At 29.8% G+C, this 13,986-nt stretch overlaps 3 protein-coding genes and 1 long non-coding RNA gene across 4 annotated transcripts; 2 read left to right on the top strand and 2 right to left on the bottom strand.

Moving 5' to 3' along the window:
* The first annotated feature begins 1,025 nt into the window (after nucleotides 1-1,025).
* Nucleotides 1,026-2,939, top strand: LOC135193800 (uncharacterized). The gene is made up of 3 exons (XM_064217795.1): nucleotides 1,026-1,056; nucleotides 1,130-2,313; nucleotides 2,440-2,939. Exons 1-2 carry the CDS (start codon nucleotides 1,026-1,028, stop codon nucleotides 2,155-2,157), a joined length of 1,059 nt encoding a protein of 352 aa, XP_064073865.1. The 3' UTR covers nucleotides 2,158-2,313; nucleotides 2,440-2,939.
* A 6,177-nt stretch (nucleotides 2,940-9,116) lies between these two features.
* LOC113399512 (uncharacterized) lies at nucleotides 9,117-9,763 on the top strand. Its single transcript, XR_010309418.1, has 2 exons — nucleotides 9,117-9,327; nucleotides 9,404-9,763. It is a non-coding gene; the product is annotated as an uncharacterized LOC113399512 (long non-coding RNA).
* A 594-nt stretch (nucleotides 9,764-10,357) lies between these two features.
* Nucleotides 10,358-11,370, bottom strand: LOC113398748 (probable H/ACA ribonucleoprotein complex subunit 1). Its single transcript, XM_026637637.2, has 2 exons — nucleotides 11,279-11,370; nucleotides 10,358-10,805 (listed from the first exon to the last, which is right to left on the bottom strand). The coding sequence occupies exons 1-2, from the start codon at nucleotides 11,288-11,290 to the stop codon at nucleotides 10,446-10,448; spliced, it is 372 nt and encodes a 123-aa protein (XP_026493422.2). The 5' UTR covers nucleotides 11,291-11,370; the 3' UTR covers nucleotides 10,358-10,445.
* A 973-nt stretch (nucleotides 11,371-12,343) lies between these two features.
* On the bottom strand, nucleotides 12,344-13,687 carry LOC113399594 (keratin, type I cytoskeletal 9-like). Its single transcript, XM_026638757.2, has 2 exons — nucleotides 13,549-13,687; nucleotides 12,344-13,049 (listed from the first exon to the last, which is right to left on the bottom strand). Exons 1-2 carry the CDS (start codon nucleotides 13,561-13,563, stop codon nucleotides 12,441-12,443), a joined length of 624 nt encoding a protein of 207 aa, XP_026494542.1. The 5' UTR covers nucleotides 13,564-13,687; the 3' UTR covers nucleotides 12,344-12,440.
* Nucleotides 13,688-13,986: the final 299 nt, after the last annotated feature.

The following is a 13,986-nucleotide window of genomic DNA, read 5'->3' on the forward strand; positions in this document are numbered from 1 at the left end:
GATTTGATTGACGAATTTTAAGTTTCGAAAGCTATTTCGCCTATTACTATTTAATTTTTAAAGGTATTAAAAGTATATAATTATAAATAAAAGGGACTTCTTAATAATTCGCAAAAGTCAAACAGCAGCACTTACTGATAACAACATTGACATTGTTTGTTTATAAAAGTTGATATGGTGTACTAATTCATCAAAATTAATTTGATTTCTGTGACTATTAATTAAAGTACAGTCAGTAACAAAAACATTTTCTTACATAATTATTGATATAAGAAGAGATAAATTAAGGACTATTTTAGATCATTGTTTTAACTTGTAAAAAGCCGAGATGCCCCAGTATTTAGAACGCGTGCATTTTTTCTGATGACTGCGGGTTCAAACGCAGGCAAGCACCACTGAATTTTCATGTGCTTAATTTGTGTTAATAATTCAACCCGTGCTCGGCGGTGAATAAAAACACCGTGAGGATCGTGATGTGTCTAATTTCAACGAAATTCTGTCATATGTGTATCAAAGGGAGAGGAGGTCTTAGCCCAACAGTGGGAAATCTACAGGCTGTTACTGTGTACTTGTAAAAATAATATGAGTAAATTCTCATTTATTGTTTTTAAAGGTATTCAGATGATGATGTAATCATTTTGAAGTCAAACGAATAACTATTATAATTAAATAACGTATTTTAATATTAGAGGTACACGATTAAAGAGGTAACACTATATTTTGTTACAATATTTTTTATCTACAATTTATATGATTTTATGACATCGTTGTCATAACGTTTATGATTATACGAGTTCAGTTTCAGACCCTGTTTAGACTAAGGTTATTAAGTTTTTTCCGTCACAAATGTCATTGGCAGAATATTATGCGCTAACAAGCGCAGATACATAGGCATTACAAAAAAAGTTATTAGTACCTTTGCTTCACTATGTATTTGGCGTGTAGATGCTTAAAATGAGAGTACCACTTCACATACATAAATATATAAACTTGAAATGCATAAATTATGATACTTAAGTCTTAATATGTTCAAACGTTTGATCAAAAGCAAAAAAAGTAAGTGTTAAATGATAATTTACTATATGTTTTTTACAATTATCATTCGTATTAAGAACATTATTATTTTTAGGAGTAGAACAAAGAAAAATAAGGCCAAAGAAGAAAAGAACTTGCTGTCAAAGATGTAGACGTAAAATTCTTAAATGGTGTTGTAGAAGAATAAAACGATGTATCAAAAAGAAAGTTTTTGGTATACCAGCTCCAAAGCTGAGAGATAACCTGAAACTTAATAAAAGTCAAGGGGCTCTTAATAAAGATATGGAAAAACTTTCCATTAAAAAGCCAGTAATCGAACTTTTCAGAAATTATCTATACAAATCGACAAAAAGTATTCCGATGAAAAATGCATTTATTGATGAAATTGATAAATATTTTGAACCTCAATCTATAGGAAACAGATTAAAATCATTTGTCTCTGATTTTAAAGAAAGAAATTTATCTCTCGATGTATTAAAAGATTCCAAATTATTTTTAAATAAAGAAGAAAAAAGTAGGTTTAATAAATTTGCCAAGAAATATGAAAATAAAAGTGCATTGCTTAAAAGTTATGAAAACTTGAGGAAAAAAATTCCCTTGACTGCTTCAAAAAGTATTATATTTCGAAATATGATGGATGATTATAAAAAAGGCAATTTCTCCTTTACTGAGTTAACTGATAAACAGATATATGATATAAATAGTATGAACAGTCAAGATCTCAATAAGTTATTAGTTCAATTTGAATCGAAGAAAAAAAAGAATAGTATTTTCAAAAACATAGACAGTAAGAAAATAAATTCAAAGTTTAAAAACTTTTCATTAACAAATTTAGAGTTCTTAAGAAACATTAATAGCGACGAATTGAAAAAACAATTTTCATTGACTGCATCAAAACATAAGATGTTAGGAAATATGATTGAAGATTACAAAAAAGGGAAAATTTCACTAACAGCATTACAGAGCGACTTAAAAAACGACAAGAAAATTTTAAATAAAGAAAACTTAAATCAAATGTTGAAATATTATAAGGAGCAAAAATCGAAACATCAACCAATTGTGAAACAATCTAAATTTAAACAACTTAAGTCTGATCTGAGGGCAAAAATTGACTTTTTGTGATTTTACTTTAACCAATACAAAAATAAAGGCAAAAATAATTCTTCTGACATTTTATACTATGAATATCACTTTAATAAGCGAAAAATTAATTAAAAAAATATTTTTACGTTGTTTGTGATAAGAGACATGTTTACAAAGTATGGTGGATTTACTATGGTTAGAATAAGCGTTTGTTTTATTTTAGTGTTGAATGTGTTTTAATGATGAAGATGTTTTTGTAAAATTATTATAATTTTTTTAAAAATTTGAATTGTATCAAAACCTATCAAATTCTCATTACAGATTTGGATAGCGGTAATACCTTCGATAATAATTAACGCTAACGATTGTGGTAAGGATAGTATTGAAGTACAAATTAAAGCACCCGGACAAAAACTCAGTTATTTAGAAAGTACAGAACAAGTAAAGAAAGAAAGAAAAAGAAAGCGGTGCTGTCCTTATAACTTTGATGGGAAATTATGTAGAACGGTAGGCGATAGAGTTTTATGCGGATATAATAGAAATGTAGGTGGACCAGAAAATGAAGATGAAGATTTGGTATTACAAAATGGCTGTCGTATAAGGAAAGGAAGGCTAGAATGTGGGTACAACGAACCACCATTTTTGAATTCTCGAAGGCCACCAGTTTGGGACTATGCTTTGCCAGAGGAGAATGACAACAACCTACACATATTGGATGTTTCAAGTAAAGAAGAAAAAATTCAAAAGTTGAATTTATTGAGTACAAATAAACCAAAACTAACCACCCGGTGTGTTGAAATAAAGGAGCGCATTGTTTGTAGACAAATATAACGTTGAATATTAAACTTCTGTATAATTTATTAAGCGCCTATAATTTTTAAAAGGCAAACACTAAGCACACGATAATTGTTATTTAGATTAACTAGGAAAATTATAATTTTTTATCAAAAGTATGTTCAATTTAAGTTACTAATTATGTTTCATTAGTGTATAACCACCGTGTAACCATTATGTAGCAAACGTCAAGAACGGCACTCGTAAAGTATAAAATAAGAATGAAATAAAACGTATATATAATAATTATTATAAATCTTTAATATATTTAAATAAATTAGAACGAGAAAGATATATGTAATATTTTTTAGTCTATTACATCTTGAATGCAAAGTTTGTATTGTCTAGTGATGTTGAACCTCTTGACACTACTATTTTCATTTCGATAGCGTGCAGTTGTAGCGATGATTCTTTTGTGAGACCTAAATTTTAGTCGAAAATTCCGTGATCACCTCTATAAAACCTTGTCAGACCACTGTCACAATAAAAAGCTACCCCACAAATTAGGTCTTAGGTTCCTGGACTCAAGACCGAGTTTCCGACATTGAACAGTCGGATTGCTGATGCAATGTATAGGCTAGTCCATATTTGTAACAATACAGTTGTTTTTAAATGCTACTTGGGACCTCATTTGAAGAAATCATTTATGGCAGTTGAACGTTGTTTAAATAACATTATAATGTTTCTTTAAAGTCGTATGCACTTAATGTAAGTAAACTGATGACCTCTAATAACCTTATGTTATATTTTCCAAATTGTATGTTTTAAAACCGAAGTTATTTGATTTTATCTATTAATTAAACAAAATATACAAACATATTTACTTAAAGTAGGTCAACTGAATTAGAATTGGAATTACAATGGTAAAGTTATATAGGATTTTGCTATTTACATAATTAAATTATCCGTATGAATTTAGTTTATTATATAAAATTACAATATGTAACTTTCTATTCAGAGATTAAATGGAATATGGATAATGGAATATGAAATATGGGTAACCTTGTCCTAACGAAGCATTTAGGGTTTTCATTTGGTTTTTACAATTTTCTCCCTTATAATCCCTTAAAACTTGTAGCGTTAAATAAAAAATAATATAGTTATTAAATATGTTTACTGAATAATATCACAACCATAGAACTATTTAATATCTTATATTTCAAACATCACAGTAATAAAAGAGGGCTTCTTGTATTACATCGGTTTCTTTTATATCGCATGTATTGTTAAGTAATTAATTTACTTTCATTCCGACAGGAAATCTAGCGCGTCCAATGACCCTTCCAGACCCGGAGTTTCGTCGTCAGCAAAAAATCCAAATAGTTCCTTCAAAATTCTCGTTTCCCTGTCTTCTTTTGGGAATAAGTAGTCCAAGAATTTGGTGATCGCATCTGCCATGCTTCTCGCTTCAGTCTCAGTACCGAAAAATCCTTGGATAATACTGTTAAATACATTACAAGAGCAGACAGTGAATAACAAAGCGAAGGTCGTTGTTAATAAAATTATTTTTCCAGGTGTCATGGTTCTGAAACAATGTTTATTTTTTATTCGTGATTGTGAGACTTTATTCTATTAATTTATGTTTTGTTTATCATTTCTATAAAACATGAAGTCTGTTATACATACTTCGATGTAGGCATTGGAATGGTATATAAATTTATGAATTAATAAATAATTACTATTGAGTTGAATTAAATAATCATGGCTATGTTACCTAACCTAGTTAGCCAGGTTAAGGTTGCAATTTTATTCTTACAATACGAAGTGTATTTTATTGAATGAAATATTTGTTGTTTGTTCGGTGGTACGGTTATAGATTAGCCTGTTTTGGTAGGTACCACCCACTTATCACATATTCTAGTGCTAAAGAGCTATATTTATAAACCGTATTGTTGTACTCCGGTTTAAAGGATGAGTAAGCCAGTGTGGCCAAAGGCACCAGGGACATAACATCTAAGTGCCTATTGGTGGCGCTTAAGTGATTGACGATGTTAGGTATAGTTTATATTTCTTACTGTTCCAAAGCCCATGAGCGTTGGTGGTGCTTACCACTGCTTCTTACCACACAGAACTTGCTAGTTTAGATAAAATAAGTAGGTATCTATTTTAAATAGAAAAGAAACATTTTATAAATTATAATGAAGTTAAGGCTAACAACGAAAAACGATTTTTTTTCAGATTAATGTATCGCTGTTAAAATATAGTAATTGAAAAGTCTACGTTATAATCTCGGTAATTTTAACAAATACTCAGAAAAAGATGTCGTTTTAAAAAATGAACTGCGGTATGCTTGCTTTGTTAACAATATAGAAATGGTTGTAATTATTATACCTCAATGAAACAAAAATATGATTTAAAAGAAAACAAGAAAAAAAACACGCAAAACAATAAACTCAAAAGGTGACAAATTACAACCACATAAAAAAAAAAATCTGTATTAAGTTAATTAATTAATTATATGAATTAATTTAGTGTTATTACTTGATGAGAATTGATTTGATTTTCTTCCTTTTGAGAGAATCATGTACCTACCAAACAATTAAAAGTATGAAAAATTATTAATCATAAAAAATATAGAATAATAGCCATGTCTTGTCCATTACAGATTTAAAATGTTCGAATTTAATAAAAAAGTAATCTTTTTTTTTTAAATCGTGAAAATATCTCTCGAAGAAAGAATTAAGCATTTTTTCCTTAATATTTTTCCTCATATTTCAAACTATATCTATATTTTTGTTTATATTATCAAAGAAATAAAATATTATCATTTTTTTATTTACTTGAAATTTTGGTTATTCTATCATTTCTTAATACACGTGCAAAAGTTACAAATCACATATTCAGAAATCCCGAAGCGAGTGAAAATTGTGTTGCAAGATTGAAATCTTGGAAATGCAATGTAATGGATTACATTCATACTTACGACTTGTCATTATAAAGCGTTTAATAAATAAGAAAGCTGATGAAATACATTGAAATTATTTTCTTGGAACTATAATAATTAAAAGTCTTAGGAGTATAATTAAGGTTTATTCTAAAACAATATAACGCGTTATAAGCTTGTAAAATATTGATGTAGGGATATCACGCACTGCACAAATTACCTTAAACAAGTTAGATTCGTTTTTAGACTAACTTCAAACTATTATTCAACACCTATTCTAAAAGTAACTGATTCGGAATTTAAATATTTATATCTTTTTAAAGTTTTATGTTAAAAGTAAATGCAGTAAAATTTAAGAAGTCAGTATATTATGTTAAAATTAATTGTATTAAAATGAGTCTCTTTTTAATTTGATAAATGTAAAACATGGATTCTAAGAATGCTTATAATTTAAATTAATGTTTAAAACTCTTAGAACAACAAGTAAACTCATACAATTTCTTCTTGTGTAATTACTGACCCTGATATACCCTAGAATTTATATTGGTCTCGTAAAATATTATTTTTATTTATTGCGTAAAAACTTTCTCGGTACATATAATTTAAGCAGACTTTCTTTTTTGGTACCACATTATTATATATATTACTTATTATGTTAATTTTTATTCGAGTCTGCTCAAATACTCATTTTTATCTAACGTGTATGAATTTGCGGGGCTGGGTTTTGTTAAACGTTAGATTCGTGGCATTCAGATATCAAAATAATAGACCTTCGTACGAACTGGTCCAGAATTCTGGTGATCCAAAAGTTTACTTAGCTCAAAGATTAAGCCTTATAGATGAGAGTTTTAATAGTGCCAGCGTCCTGAGTACGATGTCAAAGTGAAATATTGGACGGCAAGTTTTTACCAGAATTGGTGTATCATGTCTACTTAGTATTTTGTTGTATAATGTTGAAATTAGTCAATATTATTTGAATTTAGATGAATTGTCTTGGTTTTATTTTTTAATAATAAAAATACTCTTCAAAGGCACTGTAGCTTTTTTTTTATTATATAATTTATGTCTTAATAAAAACCCATATGAATTGACATGGAAGTGATTTATTTGATGGTTCAACTTCACCTATAGACTTTCTTAGACTAGACTAGACTTAGTTCCATAACTGTAAGAAGTTTGTCTCCTTTTAAAGCGTCAATCAGCCGTCAATCACTGGATATAGTATGTTATGTCCCTTGTGTTATAATTACTGGCTTACTAATCCCTCCAAACGGATCGTATCGATGTATCACCGGTATTAATATTATTATTTAACATAATAAGTAACAACTACAACTACAACTACATGTATAATAACTGTATCCTTGAATCCTCAGGAACACCGAATAAATACAAATACTTTTAACTTATATTTAATAACACGATATGCTAGAAAAAATTAAAAAGTGTAAGTCTTACCCAAAAATCTTTAATTATTTCGTACAAAATATCTATTCACTATGTCATGAAAAAGGGACGACACCTTAATAAAACATCAATTGTTTAAAAAATAATAATCGTAATATTCACTACACAATTAACACATTGTTTGAATTTCCGCATATCCATGACATAAATGTTTTTGTCACAGTTTTATTTCGTATATCATACGAGGATGAAGATGACTCCACGGAATTATATGAACGACTGTCGCATGAGTGAATCCACGCCACTTTCTACCACCCGATTGCCACTTGGGAGTGGTGCTTAATTAGCATTGATTATGAAACACATGCTAACTTAATTCACATAATCTGTGTTACGATTTCTTTGATTCTGTACCACTTATTTTAATATTTTTGAAAGTTCTGATGTTAATAATCTTACATAAAGTGAATCCCGTTTGTCATCAAAGTATTCTACTATTGTTTATCCGTTTGTCGTGTATCATATTTTTTCTCCTTGGCACTAGCGTGATAATTTCACGCAAATATTTCCGTCAAAGTAAATTGCGAATATCGTGTAAGATATTTTTTGTCTCCAAACATTTTTAAAAAGAGATAAAGAGAAGCATGCGTTGGACAGTTTTAGGTAAATGTACAATTTAATGTAATTCTATTTATAAATTAAAATCCGACTTAAAAAAATGGTCTGAATATGTACTTCAAATAATTAGTTATGTAATACGCAAACGTACATAAAAAATAAATATGTATTTATCTGATTGAAGTCAGTAAAAATTCGTTCGTTTTAAATGTTTTGCTTTTCGACGAAAATAATATAGAGGTGTGTGAGAAAGATATTGTTTTAAAGTCGTGACTCATACAGTAATTATAGTTAAAAAAATGGGGAAAGGAAATTGTGAACTTTTTTAGAGGATGATAAATATTTTACAACGGATGTATATTATCATTCTGGGCATGCTTTCGAAACCAGTAATTTTACTTTCCAACGATTGTTTACCCTTCGTTCTGTTAACAACTCACGTCCGAATTCTTTATTGATTTATTCATTAACCTTAACGAAATTTTTAACACATTACAAAAACGTATACTATTTGGAATTTATACTTCGGTAGTTAACCTTCTTAAAGTTTTATTATAATCGTCTACTTTAAGACGAGTTTACTTTCAATAGTCTACTTTTAAACGATGTACTTATTAAATGAAGTTATCGATTTCAAATCCGGCAGTGCTCAGCGATGAAGGACAATCTCGGTCTAATCTTGCCTTGGATGGTTTCTGTCAGATGTGTGACACCAAGCAACCCGAGCAGCATGGGGAAAAAATCTCTTTGTTCTCAATATGGAAGATCTGACCAGGTGTAGCATTTAAGTTATTATTTATTTTTCTTATTAAAGGAAGAGTTGTAGGCATAAATAACGGGGCTCGAGAAAAATCATTGAACTAAAGTAATCCTTATAGTGATTGAACTGACTATTATACCTCCAACTACATTGACATAATAAACTATGATCTTTAATAATATACAAACATACTCCAGTAGACCTCAGTACGTCAAATTCCAAGGTAGACGCGAGAAAAAGTTATAGAGGTTTATATGACAATTACACATTTTAATAGTTTACGTTGGCTTATACTGGTTATACATGAATATTAGACAGTATAGTTTTTTTGCGAAAGCAAATCAGCAAACAAAACCTAGATGAGTTCGCAATAATAATTTTATATATGAATATTTTTCAACGAATTGATAAAATTCGATGTTTCGTCTCAAACAGACGTTAGTAACTTAATTTACCTATATCTCATTTAAATTCAGTATTAAATATTAAAACTGCGATTTTCTCAATTGTTTTGCAATGATTTTTCCTTGTCCCAGTTTACTAAGAAGAAATGGTAGCGTGTTTTAGGTCCTAATGATCTTTTTGCGTTATGATAGTACATTGAATACAATAAGACAAAGTTTATTTAAAGGATTGCTAATGATTTGATATTTCATATTTCTTGTAGTGTTCAAGCGATAAGTTGAATATGAATTTTTTGATACAGGTATTCAGTGAATTGTTTTAACTTCTTTTAATATTTATTTATATTTTGAATTTAAATGTTATAATATTTTTTTTAGGTTTCGATAGTTATTTTAACCATACAGTGCTGTGAAATAGTGTGCAGACCTCATTATCAATATAAACATGGATTACAAAAAAGTTTTCATTTTGAAATAATTCCATTATCACTTAAACAATTTAGTTTTGTATTGGAAAAAATAATCCCATTCGGGAAGTTTGAATTGAAACATGATATCCATAAACGACAGATTATAGACTCTGAAATATCTCCAATATCTAACGAAATACCAGTTGCTAATGTAGCAATTGAGGAAATCAATAAAACACCAGCAATTGAAATACTGGATAAAAAAGAAGAAAATTTGACACCTGAAGTAATAATTACTTCAATAATAAAACCTGTCGAAGATAGCAAAGCGTTTCCAGAAGAATTAGAAGTTGTTATAACACCAGCTGAGAAGGGTGGCGATATTGTAAAACAATCTTCTGGTGAAGTATTAATAACTGAGGAAATAATACCGAAACCTGTGGAAGTTGTTCTTCAACCGAGTCCGGTTATTGAAATAACACCAAAGCCTTTAGAAGTTCCACCACCAGTCGAACAGCCTGTTGTGCAAACTGTGGTGGTAAGTACTCCTATAGAAAGTACAGTGCCACCACTGAGTAATGTACCCATTATAAGCCCGGTACTAAACAATATACCTGTTATACCTATATTGCATACGGATATATCAAAAATACCATTGAGCGGCATATCATATCCTACTCCGTCACCATTTCCCGTTCCTGAAGTTATAATTTCACCTCCGCCACCACCGCCGCCACCGGTTAAAGAACCACCAGTAGTTAAAGAAGAAACTCCAAATATTTTTGTTAAAGGTTCTAGATTTGTTTTATACTTTGGTTCGATGATGCTTCAAATGCTGTCTCAACTTGTGAATGGGCGAATTAATTTAAATCAACCTTTACCAGCAGTACTACCAGAAATACAATAAAAAAATATATTGTAATAAACTTTTGTACAGATTAGCTTTATTATACCAATTATATTAAGTATTGATAAAACTTTCGTTGATTTTTTAATAAATAACATTAAAATCAACCACCAAATCCACCTTGCCCATTACCCCCACCGAATCCTCCTGATCCACCGCCACCACGTCCATTGTTTTGTCCAAATCCACCACCACCACGTCCATTGTTTTGTCCAAATCCATCATTACCGCGTCCATTGTTTTGTCCAAATCCACCACCACCACGTCCATTGTTTTGTCCAAATCCACCGCCTCCAAAGTTATTTCCAAATCCTCCGGAGCCACCTTGCCTTCCGCCAAATCCTCCGCCGCTTCCGAAACCACCTTGTCCACCAAATCTACCATCATTTCCTCCTCCAAAACCACCATCAAAGGCGGTGATGGTGCATATTAAAGCAAATATTACAGCTATTACGAAGATAATCTGGAAAAATAATGATTTTTTAGTTACGAACAAAATTAAGACTTATTCAATTTGGTTTTTTTCCAATGATTTTTTTTTATCAAAATTTATACCAAATGGCAAAGATAAAATTCTTTTTTCTGTTATGGTTTTAATATTTAGTATAAATATAGTTGAAATAAAAAAAACACTACTATTTGAATATAATATTGAATAAACTACATCATTTTTTTACTTTTTAGTCCACTAAAATGTGATAAAAAAACATTCATACAAATGAATATCACAATAAATAATAATCACATAAAAAAATCCTTATGTTTAAAATAAATAAAAAAGATTATTACAATATCCCTTGATAATTTTCTCGCAACTAATTGTCAAAAAAATAAATTCACATTATAATTTTGCTTAAACAAATTAAAATTTTGTATATTATAGAGATCGATCTTTTAATTATTTATAATTAAATAATAGCATTTTATCAAACTTACTTTAGACGCCATCTTGAATTATATAATATGTAAGGCGATTGCTCATCAGCTGATATATAGTGACAAACTTCTCAAAATATCAATCCTTAAGTAATATCCGAACATTTACAAATCTATATAAAGGCAATGTCCTTACGTGTATAACAAATTATTAAAATGATGTGAAAATCAAACAGATCGACACTTAATGTTGTTTCACATCTCAGTTTTTTTTTGTACGATGATTTAGAGTTAGCGAAATCAATCAAGTCAATCCTCATATAAATCTTATAAAATTATTGTAGTAAAGTAAGTGTATCACTACTGGTAGTCCTCTCTCAAGATTCTCTTAGAAGTTGTAACTAATCCCATCTACTTCATTAAATAAATTTAATGTGAAATATTATATATGCGGTTATTCAGTGTTTGACTTGTCCTCGTGATGTTTTGTGAAGAAAACTGTTACAGTATTCTTTAAGGATAATAACTATATCATTTGTTCGTTGTTGAATTGTCTCATTTAATAACAGATTCAGATTTTCCTAACAGCTAAAAATAGTTTTTTATTTATTAATTATATTTGTGTTTTTTTTTAATTTCCTAATTACTTATAACAATTTGTTTATGTATGTTTATAATATCCAGATTTGCTGTATTTAAGTGTATATAAAAGCAAAATTGAATACCGATGGTCGTTAATTATCATTTAAACCTACATATACGGTTGGTCCGCTCGGGTTGATTCATTATAATAATCAATTTTATATGATAAAAATTGGTACTGAACATCATGCATTTTATCATACAAAATGTAAATTTTTTTTAGTGACATAATATTGTTGATATTTGCGTAATATTTGTTTTTTTTTTTTACCAAATTGAAATCGTAAACGTCGAATGGAAACGAATCAAATATTGTGTTTGTTATGGCTTTCTTACAAATTCACAGTCACATGTGAGTCGTGTTCAATAAATATTGGAATTTAAATTTGATTAAAAAATATATTGCAAAAATATTATATGTGTGAAAAACATTAAGTTTTTTAGGTGTATATATGTATTAATGAAATATTTTCCAAAAAAAAATCAATTCGTATAATATATTTAATAAGGAGAAGATAAAGTCGTGTATATTAAATGTTTACTTATGGTTTTATACGTAAATTTCAAATTATTCACACAGTTAACGTCCATAGCCACTGGATTTTGCTCCATGGCTGCCGCCGCTGGGTCTGCCTTGACTTCCTTCAGGTGCACCTTGACCGCTGTGTCCACTTTCGTGTCCACCGGCATTTTTTCCTCCTTGACTTCCTCCGCCAGTTTGCCCGTGGGAGCCAACACCGCTTGATCCACCTAAAGCTCCGGATCCAATCTGTCCCTGTGAACCACTTTGCCCTTGATTTCCTTTGCCACCACCTGTTCCACTTTGACCTTCATGGCCTCCTTGATGACTTCCAGATCCACCTTGACTACTTTCCGAACCTCCTTTATTACCTCCTAATCCTCCTTGACTACTTCCCGGACCTCCTTGAGTACTTCCAGAGCCTCCTTGACTACTTTCAGATCCTGCTTGTCCTTCAGAGGCAATTTGGTCCTGTTTTCCATGATCGTGGCTACCACTTGAACCATCTGTACCTATTTGTTTTCTAGGTGCCACGTTACTTCCACCAGAAGAGTCGCCATGTGTGCCAGCCTGCCCGCCTAAGCTACTAGAGCTACTTCCATAGCCTTTAGGATTTTCACCCAAAGTTGTAGCAATTAGGGCAGTTGCCACAGTTAGAATAAGTAAAGTCTGCAAGTTACAGAAATTAAACAACTTTAGATTAACCAAGTCATAAAAATAATAAAAAACTATGCATTTTGCTTTGATAATAATAATTATTGTATTAAATAAAAAATGTTTCCCATCATTCTTCGTCAGTCATATTATGATTATGTTTAGTAAGAAAAACTTTCCATCGAAACTAAAGAAGTATTTTTTTTTTTTTTAGTAGTTAGGAATACAAATTACGGATATTTTGTTGGTCTCTCTGTTTGCCGACCGAATCGTCTAATACACATAATAAATTCATATTTAACTGTTAAAATCCGCCGAAACATTTGGTTTATAATATTTGCACTATTTATTACTATACTATTCATTAGTTTAGTTGTATAAATAAATAAATGAATAAATCATACAGGACACCGCAACACAGAATCTAATTTCTATTTATGGGCATATTTTCAATACGAATTTAAATAATTATTAATAATAAATACAATATTATTTGAAGTAGAGGTTAACCTACCTTAACTAGAGCCATTGTGGGTCAGATATACAACTGAGTCGCATTTCAAATCATTTATATAGATGCGGATTAATGTATTCCATTAATTAGTTGAAACATTCTCACGAGGAGAATAACTTTGTTAAGTTATGACGTTTTTCCTATTTTACTATAATAATAGCCGTCTTTTGCACTAATATTCTAACGCAGCTTGTATACTATTATTTTTATTAGTATTATTATAATAATCGGTTATATTTTGTGTTGTATGTCGTAAATATTCATCGATCATCATATGGCATATTCATATAGCATCTTCGCCTAAAAAAAAGGTACTTGATTCATATATTATTCTTCATTAATCTATAAAGTGTATTCAGAGGAACCTGAACAGCCTGTTCAAATAACGTCAATGATATCTCTATTTTCTATTGATGCGGAACATCTTTTGCCGCTACT

The sequence above is a fragment of the Vanessa tameamea genome, chromosome 18 (assembly GCF_037043105.1).
Source record: "Vanessa tameamea isolate UH-Manoa-2023 chromosome 18, ilVanTame1 primary haplotype, whole genome shotgun sequence".
In the NCBI taxonomy this organism is placed as follows: domain Eukaryota; kingdom Metazoa; phylum Arthropoda; class Insecta; order Lepidoptera; family Nymphalidae; genus Vanessa; species Vanessa tameamea.

Coding starts and splice junctions, on each gene's coding strand:
- LOC135193800 (XM_064217795.1), top strand. CDS start 1,026: ATGTTCAAACGTTTGATCAAAAGCAAAAAAA. Junction 1,057..1,129: donor TTTGATCAAAAGCAAAAAAA/GTAAGTGTTAAA, acceptor TATTATTTTTAG/GAGTAGAACAAAGAAAAATA.